The sequence below is a fragment of the Haliotis rufescens genome, unplaced genomic scaffold (genome assembly GCF_023055435.1).
Source record: "Haliotis rufescens isolate VD_foot unplaced genomic scaffold, xgHalRufe1.0.p SCAF_22, whole genome shotgun sequence".
NCBI lineage: Eukaryota > Metazoa > Mollusca > Gastropoda > Lepetellida > Haliotidae > Haliotis > Haliotis rufescens.
The window spans coordinates 2,478,610-2,490,632 of NW_025963913.1; the positions used below are offsets into that span (position 1 = coordinate 2,478,610).

At 38.1% G+C, this 12,023-nt stretch overlaps 1 protein-coding gene across 5 annotated transcripts; it reads right to left on the bottom strand.

Moving 5' to 3' along the window:
• Positions 1–856: 856 nt before the first annotated feature.
• LOC124136351 lies at positions 857–11,976 on the bottom strand. Of its 5 annotated transcripts, XM_048401429.1 has the most exons (8): positions 11,792–11,976; positions 11,085–11,145; positions 7,659–8,606; positions 5,725–5,917; positions 4,111–4,170; positions 2,857–3,114; positions 2,511–2,551; positions 857–2,224 (listed from the first exon to the last, which is right to left on the bottom strand). In XM_048401429.1, the coding sequence occupies exons 3-8, from the start codon at positions 8,559–8,561 to the stop codon at positions 2,018–2,020; spliced, it is 1,662 nt and encodes a 553-aa protein (XP_048257386.1). In that variant the 5' UTR covers positions 8,562–8,606; positions 11,085–11,145; positions 11,792–11,976; the 3' UTR covers positions 857–2,017. The 5 variants fall into 5 exon arrangements, with proteins under 5 accessions (XP_048257386.1, XP_046358218.2, XP_046358220.2 ...); XM_046502262.2 differs by lacking the exon at positions 11,085–11,145 and having other exon boundaries at positions 11,868–11,976; XM_046502264.2 differs by lacking the exon at positions 11,085–11,145 and having other exon boundaries at positions 5,740–5,917.
• Between the last annotated feature and the right edge of the window lie 47 nt (positions 11,977–12,023).

The window sequence follows — 12,023 nt, forward strand, 5'->3', positions numbered from 1 at the left end:
ACTGTAGCTCACCTCGATGGATTGTCAACAGTTTATGATGACAACAAAGACACACTTTACTAAAGTTGCGGTCAGCATTGATATTCAAGTATTTTCTGCATAAACACTGAGAACCATCACTATTATTTAATAGAACAAAATATGATGTCGCCTACAGAGAAATACAAGCCAACAATGTTTTTTTCAATATGGCTGTCTTTACAAATTATATGAAAAGGGAATGAAGCTCCAATCAATGATGGCCTGTTCGCTGATCTCTATATCGCTGCCACCAGTCAAAGCTCCCTGTTCTGATAGGTGGCTACAACCATGCTTGGAGTTGAACTCGCAGCTGACTGACCGTTATGTTTACAAACAAGAGATAGATGACTGCCGTGACCCCAAATACTCTTACCCCAGCTAAATTAGTTTGTTTGTCAACAACAACTATCATGTAATTGATATAGCAAGAATGTAAGGGGGAAGTTGGTTGATTTTCTGTTCTTTTGCAATTTCGAACCAATCTGATCAAACAAACAAAAAGGTAAATTCATCTGAGAAATATGATTAGTCGTGAATCTTTCTTCTTCAGAATTCACTGATTGCATTCCCAAAGACATAAACTTAAATGGGGTTAGAGGGCAAATTTCAAGATTCCACACTGGTGGCAACGATGTTGCAGAGAGTGTAACGAAGGTCTTCATTTTTAGCTCACCTGACCAAAGATTACAACCAAATCTAACCAGGTTCTTCACCCAATCACATGTCATTCTGCAGTACAATATTTGTTGTACCAAACTGATGTTACTTCCTGCAGTGCTTATCCAGTGAAAGCTTCAGTCATCTTATGCTGGAAAGATTATCAAACACATGGGAAGGTTTATGAGTTTTATTTACATATTTACAACACAAATAATCTGTGAGCACTGACAATACTTGATAGCACACTGGTACAAATATAAAAATAGTTCAACAGCACTGTAGCTCACCTAGTTAAGTAACTTTGTCCAGGTGAGCTAAAAATGAATTTTTTTTAACACAATCTTTTCATCCATGCAGATTATTAAAGAAATTTTTGGCAACCTTTGTATATTGACAAAGTTTGGGTAAATGCATTTTCTGTAAAAACAAGAGTATAGACCCTAAATACTGCTGTATCTGCTGTTACAAACTCCTGATACAAAACTATATGGATAACACAAAATGAAAAACTGGATTCTGTTTCTGTACACTTTGTCAAGATGTGAAATATATAATGTACAGTTATTAAAGGATGTTTCTAACAGATTCTCCTCCACTGAAATATTTTAATTAAATAAAAAATATTTACAACCATTGTTCTCTATATCATCAGTAAAGCATTTAATGCTTAAACTATTAGTTTTTCACAGCCTTTCATGATGTCTCTATTTCTTGATAATAATAGAATTAACAGTAGATATGTCAAAGTTACTCTTCATAGCATTACCAAGGTTCGTACAGATATGGAACACCAAAATCCAAGGCCTTATGAAGGGTTTTTTAGGTGGGTTATTTACCTGAATCTCTCTATATTTTATCAAATCCAGCATACTATATATTAATAGCAAGACCTAAAAAGCAGTATGACCATCACACATTTAAAAAAAAGATCTATTTTTAACCCATCGAAAAAATGAATTTAGGCTGTCATGAATTCTTCAGGGTCTTTAGCACACAAATCTATCACTGTCGTAAATCTCACTGAAACATCTTTGGTACATATTTTTGTGTGCTTTAATACAAGTAAATCTCATTTTGTATAATTTGAAGGCTTTTCAACTTATTTTGGTGCTTTCAAGGCTTTTTAAGGTTGACACTAAAAATCAAGGCTTTTCAAGAGGGACCATAAAATTCAAGGCTTTTTCAAGTCTGTACGAACCCTGATCAGAAACAGTTGACATCATCATAAAAAATACATGATTGATATCAATAGATACGCTATAAAGCAAAAATCACAATGTCAATAAAATCCCTTAAATGATTCATGAAAGACCACTGGAGACCAACTAGGCTTGTGTTAATCTTCATCAGAAGAGTCGGGTAGATGCTTCTTTTGACGCAAAACAGCTCGAGCAAGGATGCTATTTTTCCTCGTGATTTGTTCAAGATGGCGGACTGTTTTGGAGAAGCTGTTCGGCGATTCCACATTGAGCGCTGGGTTCGGACTGCCTGGAATGGGTTTCCGAGGCCGAAGATAGTATCTTGGTGCTTCCAAACTGGATTCCTTGAAAAATAAATGACACAGGAACAGTGTAATTATCTAACATTTGTTTGTTGTTTAACAATGCTCTCAGCAATATTCCAGCTATATGACGGCGGTCTGTAAATAATCGTGTCTGGACCAGACAATCCAGTGATTGATATCATGAGCATCAAACTATGCAATTGGGGTAGATGACATGCATCAACCAAGCAGTCGCCTTTTACGGCAATCATGGGTTGCTGAAGACCTATTCTACCCCGGATCTGCACGGGTCACATCCATTGTGGATACATATCCTAATAATTACCTTGGCTATGGTTGAAGACGAGGCTGCCTTTGCTGGTGAAACTAGGAGAAAACAATAAAACATATACAGTGCAAATAATGGTGAGGAACACTCATTGGCTGAGTCAGTTGGGTTGACATTTTGCAGCAAAAACAAGCAAAAAAACACTGCCTGCCTGCCCGCCCACCCACCCAATATTTTCAAAAGTCATTGCCTGAGAACCAATTATTTTATCTTTTTAAGCCTAAACAACTGCTCCATTTTTTGGGTTAATACCAGAAAATAGAATATGGCAATTTTCACACCAAGATGTCAAATACATGTATCATAACACAGAGTATCAAGTATGAAGCGTTACCATGGTTACCTGGGTAGAATCCTGTCTTCACCCAGGCTGCCACCCTGTCCGGCAGTTGTTTGATAGGGGTGGACTGGCGGAGATCTCGCAGCTCACTGTGGAGAGTGGACATCTGGGTGTTGGCCAGACTCTCGGTCATCACGGAGAAATAGCTGTGTGACGACTCAGAGTGGCTGCTGGACTGCAGGATGAACGTGTGGTCCGAGTCTTCCCCCTCACTACCTGTTGACCCACTGGACACCGCAGAGTCCGAGTCTACCGTTGTGGCTGGACGACAAATGACATGAGAAACAGCGTTAGAAATTGGCACTAGTCCTACAGTCCTTGCCAAACTGCCCAGAAGTTCAGCTATCAGAAGGACTTGTAGAAATTTGCCCTTTTTGAGGGTCTTGCTATATGTTATTATAATAAGGTGAGTGAGTGAGTTGGGTTTAACGCCGCTTTTAACAGTATTCCAGTTATATCGCGGCGTGTCAGCTTAATGTGGGAGGAAAGCCCGAAGTGATGCAGGTCTCAGACGTTTACCACTTTGGTGAAACCCATGAGCACGGGTATGGTGCTGACAAACCTAGAAACATAATCGGGGCAAACCGGGATTCGAACCCACAATCATAGGTTTCTGGCGTGCCCAAGGGACGCAACTCTGCACTGCGAATCGCAGCACCTTAGACGACTGGGCCACCCGTGCCCCCCTATATTATAAGGACTAGTGGACTCAGTTCATTTCTAATGCTGAGAAATATATTCTTAAACAAATGGAAAAATAGAAAAATGCCAGAATACACATACCGTATATTATGAAAGAAAATAAAGTGAGGACTGTGTATTTTTTCCACATGATCATTTAACATGCTGAAAGGGTTAGGTAAATAAAAGGAAATAAAAAACAAGAAATGGAACAAAAGTGGATTTTCTTGAAGACATGTTTCTCACTTCGCAAGCATCATGCAAATTCTGTGGCAACAAGAGAGTGATTTTGTTGGCTAACATAAGCGAAATATTGCAATAAATGAGAAATGATTCTATCCTTTGAACAATGAGATGATCATCACCAGATGTTAGGATGCACAGGAAACCACTGAACAGTGAAACCTTGTTAATATGGACGACTTCAGTGGAACACTACTGTCCAGATTAGAGGGGTTTCACTGTACATATTCCAAGTCTTAAGTAGAAGTAGTCTCAAAAACATTAACAGGAAGCTGTAACCATGGTAATCTATCACATTTATTATGTCCAGAAAAAGAACTAACAGCTACTCACAATCAGCTGCGATTCCATTTTTACCCTGCGTTATCATATGTTTGGTGTCGCTGCTCGATCCTGGCAATCAAAGCATCCATTTAGGAGATAAACATAATGTATTTTAAGATTTGCGGGTTTTATCGAGTATTTGAGAACTGGAAATTTCATTTGGAAGTCTAACCGAATACTGTGATTCAAAACCCCAATCAGTGTATCCTGCCACAGCTAAGGGACACAACTCTACACAATGATTTACAACACTTCAGGTCCTTTTATGTCTACGACAATGTATATTAAGATTTACACCTTGCTCTTTTAAATGTATATTTTGATATTATTTCAAGTTTTAGTAGTTCATACAGATATGGAACACCAAAATTCAAAGCCTTTTCAAGACTTTTCAAGTCTTTCAACTGTCATTTTCAAGGCTTTTTTCGCTTGATTATTAGCCTTAGTCTTTAAATATTTGTTTTAAATCAAGCATACTACTCGTAATTATTAGTTGTAAGACCTAAGAAGCAGAACAATCATCACAAATTTTAGTACAAGACTTATTTTCACAACCAATTATTAAAATATATATGTCATAAATTTTAATACTTTCATAAACAAGTACAATCAAGTCTCGTTAATCCAACACTCTTTAATTCGACAATTGCCTTTATCTGACACTAATGATGGGAACCAATTAAATCAGTGCTATTTAGACCAGTTAATCCGACAGTCTCGCACTCTGACTCCGACACACCTAATTTGCAGCGAATTACTGAAATCACTCATTAATCAGTCTCGTTAATCAGACACAGTGATCAGCATAATCTGTGGTCATCTGCCTGTCATCTGCCTTTTTGATGCGGGATGAGTCGGCTTGTAGCTGCATATTACAACGGCTGCAGAGATAGCTTGCAGAACAATAAACAATTAATGCTATCAATAAAGAAAACAGGATTAATCACATACTTAGATTACCTAAATCGCATTAAAATCAGATACAAGTTCTCCCTAGCGCCAAGGACATCCCATTACAGGTCACGTCAGAACAACCTTTCACAAACTATGACCAATCAATGAAATGACTAACAGGAAGTCAACGTTAGCCACTAAGATAGCAGCTTTCTTAAGCCTTGAGGTACCAGTTTCAAACTGGCAACTTCCATTCAAGACTATGCCATTTAAAGTATTTTGAATAAGTCATACAGTCCGTAACAGCTGTTGCTTTAGAGGTTGCATGTTTAGTTAACATATTCTGCTAACAATGTAATATAGCAATATGAATATTTCAACTTTCATCCTTTTATTACGTGTTTGTACCTTATCTATCGTGTAGATGTCAGATTTTCGATCACGAACGTTGATACTACTTAATTTTGTTTATCCGACATACTTGTTAATCCGACATAATCAAAGGCAACCACCTATGTTGGATAAACGGGACTTGACTGTCTATGTCATTTTGTACAAATTCAAGGCTTTTTAAGCCAATATGATGATTTTCAGGGCTTTTTAAGCCAATATGATGATTTTCAAGGCCTTTTAATAAAAGCCAATATGATGATTTTCAAGGCTTTTTAAGGTTGATACTAAAAATCAGTGGGGCCTTAAAACTCAAGGCCTTTTAAAACCTGTATGCACCTTGTAACGGTTTACCTGAGGTTGTTCCCATGAGACAGTGCCTGAGTTCCGAGTTCTGTCTCCGGATCTCCACTAGAAGTTGGTTGTTGATGGTGTTCAGGTCCTGGAAGTTGTAGACGGAGAAGCAGAGGATGAAGAACCCAATAAGACCAGAAACCCGCCGAACTAGACGCTGGCTGCCATATATCATCTCCTGGAAAATTGAATATTAATGCAGCTTACTAGCATATCACATGATTTCCTCACACTCCTAAACAATAAGGGTATATTGGAATAGAACAAACGTTCAGCTGAATTCAACATGATTCACTCCTCAAAAGTCCTTTGCATCCAGTCTATTGTGTGATTTTAAGTGAAAAAGGAAAAAAAAAGTGATCAATTATCATGACTACGTTCTGTCAAATTAAAATGCCACACTTGGTGTTTCTTTCTTTGCATAGTGAAATGGTGCGACATTTTGGCACCATTTGAAGAATGGAATTGTCAGCTTAAATTTCGCATGTGACCCAAAACATGACAGTCACAACTGGGATATATATCTAGGTCACAATGCAGTAGCACCTTTCAGTGTTCTCGCTTACCGGTAATTACCAGGTTTTTACCAGTAAAATTAGGCTTGGGTCTGTGATTCATGTGACTGTCAGTCCCTGATGACTGGCAAATAAAGTACTTTATAAATCTTGGTTGTTGAACAAAACATCGGCGTTAATAAATGGAGTATATTTTTTCAAACAAAGTCAGCTTGTCTTTTATCATCAGGCTTTCACGTTGTCTATTTTTAGTCCAATGAAATAACATTTCTTTGCTTTGAGGTTAAGTATCTATTTGTAGCGACTTAGTCTTGAACCAAAGTGAAATATTTCACACAAAAATGAAAGAAAATTGTGTGAATGACATGCAGATCTAACCAAGTTACTTCAGAGACGACGTCATTGATCTTGTCTGTCATGAACATACACTGCATTGAACAAGATGTTGAAAGAATTAAACCAGCCCATGTTTTTTTATTTGATGTGATTGACAATTTGGGAGAAATGGTAATTTTTAGAGTTGTCAGTCCACTGGGACTGGCAGTTTCTAAAGCCAGGGGGAACACTGACCTGTGTGCATTACTCACTGCAGATCATGTGTCATCGCTGAATTCATTCTATGAACAAATATCAGTTAGGAATACTGGCACACCTCAGTGTGAAGTTGACATTGGGTACTTATGCACAGTGCTATTATACTATTCCAATTTTGAATCTTTTCAAGCATATTTGTACACATGCAACTCAAGATAAATACATATTAGTGATTTTATTTGTGTATTTTCATCTTCCCGAGACAAGGGAGGTAGCTGACTATAAAAGTCCAGTTTCCACCCTTGATGAACTATGCTTGAATTTCGTGGCTTCATCGTAGCACGACTAGTGGCTATTACCAGCTGATTACATGTTACGTCCCTTTTATGTCCCTCCTACTGACCAATCAGCACCTATCATATCACTTGCATTTGCTCAAGACAAAATGACAGCACCAATCAAGACGATTTGATAATTGATCAAGATCTATATTGTGATAAAAACGTCTTACCTTGCAAAGAGCATCAAATCACTTGAGCAAGTTGATTAAAAGATGAAAAGATTTTGAAAAAAATAGGTTACATGACTTTGATTCGAATATGCATGTACTCTTTAGTCCAGCCCAAAAATAACTCAGAAATTCCAGCCTACTTCGGCAAGGATGGAAACTGGACTTTTATAGTCAGTTAACTCCCTTGTCTTAGGAAGATGGTGTATTTGATACAGACAGCTCAGCACATGCCTCCTCATTCTCAAGCACATGCATCCTTTTTCTCAAGCACATACCTCCTAATTCTCAAGCACATACTCCTCATTCTCAAGCACATACATCCTCGTTTTCAAGCACAAACCTCGTTCTCAAGCACATACCTCCTCGTTCTCAAAGTCTTGAAATGGTATATATCTAAAAAAGCCAGGTCTGATGGAGACAATCATCTGCTCTACTATCATATTGCTTGTCATCAGACCAAACAACCAGAACCTCGCACTGCTCGTCCTAGCAGTTGACGTCAACAGATATGACACCAGAATCGACAGGGTATAAAACACTATCGAATAAAAGCCGGAAAATTCTCCTAGAACCATGTGCTGTAACTTGGCTACACGGTCAAACACATCAGTGATGAGCAACCGCTGTTCTTGCGTTGTCTCTTTGAAGTCTGCGAACATTACATGAATATCGTCAGATGAGGCGGAAATAATGTTACTTAAATTTGAAGCCTTATCCATGATCATTTCTTGATTTTTTATACTCTCTTCTTGTTGTTTGAGAACTTGATTCTGTAGCTTATAGGAATCTTCTAGTTTCGATGCTACCTGTGATGAACTGTCAGAAAGTCGACCAATTGTGTTCTCCGTTTCTTCATGCCATACTTGTGCCTGAAGAAAATAGCATATATTTTGAGTGTGTGTGAAAAAAGTCGTAAATGATCCTCGGTCCACATCAAGCATATTTTTTGCACATTCATGAAATGGTTGATCGGCGTCACACTCGTACACATCTCGACCTTGAAATTCCAGAAAACAGTTGAGATAGGCCAAGGATAGCCGACCCTGGACATCGTCTGTGAGCTGCTTGCAGCCATTTTGTATCGTCATCATGGCATCTTTCCAGCATGTACCGTATCTTGGCATTTCTGACCTGTGGACCATGAGTTCATATTCTCTGCGACCATCATCATATCTTGATTTGTCCACGTCAAGCTGACCACTGGTCAAGCCACAGTCAATGAAGATGAAAAACAAACAATTAAACACAACAGTGCCATCCATCTTCTTCTCTGAGAACTCACTTTAAGGGAAGGTGAGTCTGCCAATCTGATGATGAGAAAACAAAAAATATCACAGTAACCAATAGATGTTACATGATAATAACTATAGAATATTACCCATAAGGGAAGAATTGTCACATGTAATAACTTTCCGATATTTGCACATGTGCATATTAGCGATTCTCAATGCCGAATGATCAACTGAAGCCACATGACGTCACAGTGCTTCATTGTTGTGAAAAATATGACATGTTCATTGTTCAAGACATCACAAATTGATTACATTAGTCATCTGAAAATAGGGCTGGCTATCGATATACATTATAGGATCGATAATCGCTAACTAAATATTGATCAATTATCGATAAGTATCGGAGAAGTAACTGTAAGCAAACATGAGAAACATGAGAAAGTCCCGAAAGGAATCAACATATTTCACGCCACTGGTGAGCAGAGACACATTTATACATACATTGTTTTATTGGATATAACAAAAACAGTTCAGTCTTTCGGTCCTCGATATTTGATATTATTGACAATAACAAGTCTGTTTCAGATAATTTACACTTTATTTCATCACAGTTGTTATCGATGACAATTTCATATTGAAAATTGTTGACAGTTCTTCCCATCGACGATAATTCCGATTATAGATCTTTTTAGCCAGCCCTATTTTAAAACAATAAGCTTCTGAGTCCTTAAATGAAAATGTATGGTAAATTATTAATGTATTCTTCAAGAACTACAATATCATGTACAACTTGTTCTTGTCATTTTACATACATGATGCAATCTATGAAATACGGCAACTTGTTAGGACATATTCCATTATCAGACATCTTCCCGAGGCAAGAGAGTTAACTGACTTTAAAAGTCCAGTTTCCACCATTGCCGAACTAGGCTGGAATTACTGGGCTCGATCGTAGCGCCACCAGTGGCTATATTGCGAGTTATGTCCTTTCTATGCCTCTCCTACTGACCAATCAGATTCAACCTCTCGTATCACTTGCATTTGCTTCAAACAAAACGGTGGCGCCCAGTTCTATATTGTGATAAAACAAGTCTTACATCGCGAAGTGCATCAAATCCCGTGAGCACCCTGATTAAAAACATAAATAGATTTGGAAAATATCTGTTGACAACGAGTTAGCGGTGCACATGTTTTGCAAATGCTGCAGTCGACCGAAATCTGCATGACACTTTACGAACCGGATTTCGATTTCGGTGCACAATTTTGATTGGACTATGCATAGACTCGTTAGTCCAGCCAAAATGTAACTCCATAGTACAAGCCTAGTAAGTCCAGTGGAAACTGGACTTTTATAGTCAGTTAACTCACTTGCCTCGGGAAGATGTTATCAGAGGGAATGTATAGAAGCTCACCCAAAACAAATCTAGTAGATCTCAGTTAATCAATGACAAAGTAGGGTCAAACCTCTTGTACATACCAACAGAAAAGAGTATTTTACAGCAGAGACCATTCACTAGATCTATTTTAAGGTCTCTGTTTGCAGTTAATGTTCAAACAATTTTACATGTCATTTTTATGTATACTTGTATCCCTTGTATAGATACATGACCTCACAATACAACCTCACGACCCTGGCGCAGAATATTGCAACGAATGCACCATGCTTTTGATGAGGTGAGGTGACATGGGGTTTAACGTCGCGTCCAAGATTGTTGCACTTATATAGCGACGTGCATGCACGTGTGTGTGTGGCTGCTTGTACTAGTCCGGACTGATGCCGATTTATAGTGCTAGCACATTGAGATACCATGCCGCAGTTTAACATGAATACCCCACACAGACACAGTATACTGACTCCTAGCCGACCAGTCCTTGTTTTAGCCCCTTAATGCCAAGCGCCAGACAGGGTAACAACAAGTACCATCTTTTAACGTCTTTTGGTATGACGCGGCCGGGGATCGAACCCTGGACCTTCAGCACTCCGGGCGGACGCTCTACCACTACACCAAGGAGGCGCACCTGCTTTTGATGAATCATTACACAGAGGTCTATATGGTTTAGGAAGGGAGATACTATTAGTACGTCAACCGGTTACGGATAGTCAACAGTGAAGAGGACTTGTAAATCGAAAGACTTTATAGTGAGATGACACCATAAATACTGGTCTTCTGGCACTGATGTAATAGGGGTTCTGTATTCGTAAGAATTACAAGTATCGTGACACAGAGATGCACTGAATGATGTTCTATTTGTCAGAAGTGCTTCTTGTTGCTCAAACATAGTGTCAGAATACTTTATGTTACCACGGATGAAAAACTTGAGGGACATTTCTAAGTTTTCTGGTTTAATATAAATTGGTTAATTAATGTCTGTTCTTCAACTTGTTCTTCACCCTTAGCTATAAAAAAAAGAGAGGTTAGTTCTGAAAATGCTCCAAAACGGAATTTTGACCTTATCCTCAACAGACTGTATTTTCTGATAGGTTGATGCATGTCGTATAATGATACTCAGTCTTTTGGATAAGGAGTCGCTGTTTTACAGCTGTCTGTCTACCTTCAAATTGTTTGTCTTTGCTGACTTGCAAGTCCGTTCCCCAGTAGACTGCTACTCCTTACTGAAAATGAGAAGCCTATGCTATTTCATGTTATACACCTGATACAGAAATTGGGTGAAGCCAACCAATAATTTACTTCGTGTGAAGGTATGTACATTAATGCCTAAAATTAGTATAATCAATTTGTGTTCATACCATGATTAATCTAAAGGAGGTAACACATTGATGTAAGCCCCAGATTGCTTTGTCTTTTCATTTCAATAGTGTCTATATCAGTGTAGGTATGTTAATGATAACATGTAGATTATTAAACATACACTTTACATTGAACAAGAACTGTCTTAATAAATAACTGGTGGAAACTCCTGGAAAGTAGATAGTCATATGTCATTATATATACTTCATGCACAATATGTCAATGATGAACAGGCCTACTGAAATTGAATAACAGCTATTTATAGACAAGGATATTTACAATATTACCAAGTTTTAATATGGACGAAGCATCATGTCAGTTGGCGGAGACACAGGAATAACTCTTCAGAACCCTATGAATTACTTGTGTTGAGGCTAAAATCAGCCAAGAAACTAAATATTTGAAGAAAGTCATAACCTGCATACAGCAACGAATTACAAGAGACCATATATATATACCGATAATGTCTCTGTAATTACCAAGACACAATCAAGTCATTTGAGTGCATACCAGTTTATGAAATAATCTTGTCTAATGTTGTAGGCTAAAGTACCAGTTAGCAATTCAGATTAATGTGTACAATCACTTTGAGGGTACGTTGCTATTCCATGTTCTTGATTTGCATCACTGCCACAGCTGGCCTCTGTCTATCTCGCCTGTTTTGGTTTTGGAAAGACCGCTTACAAGTAAAGACATGTAATAATAACCAATCATATGAAAGTAATTTCGATACTGCGGTACC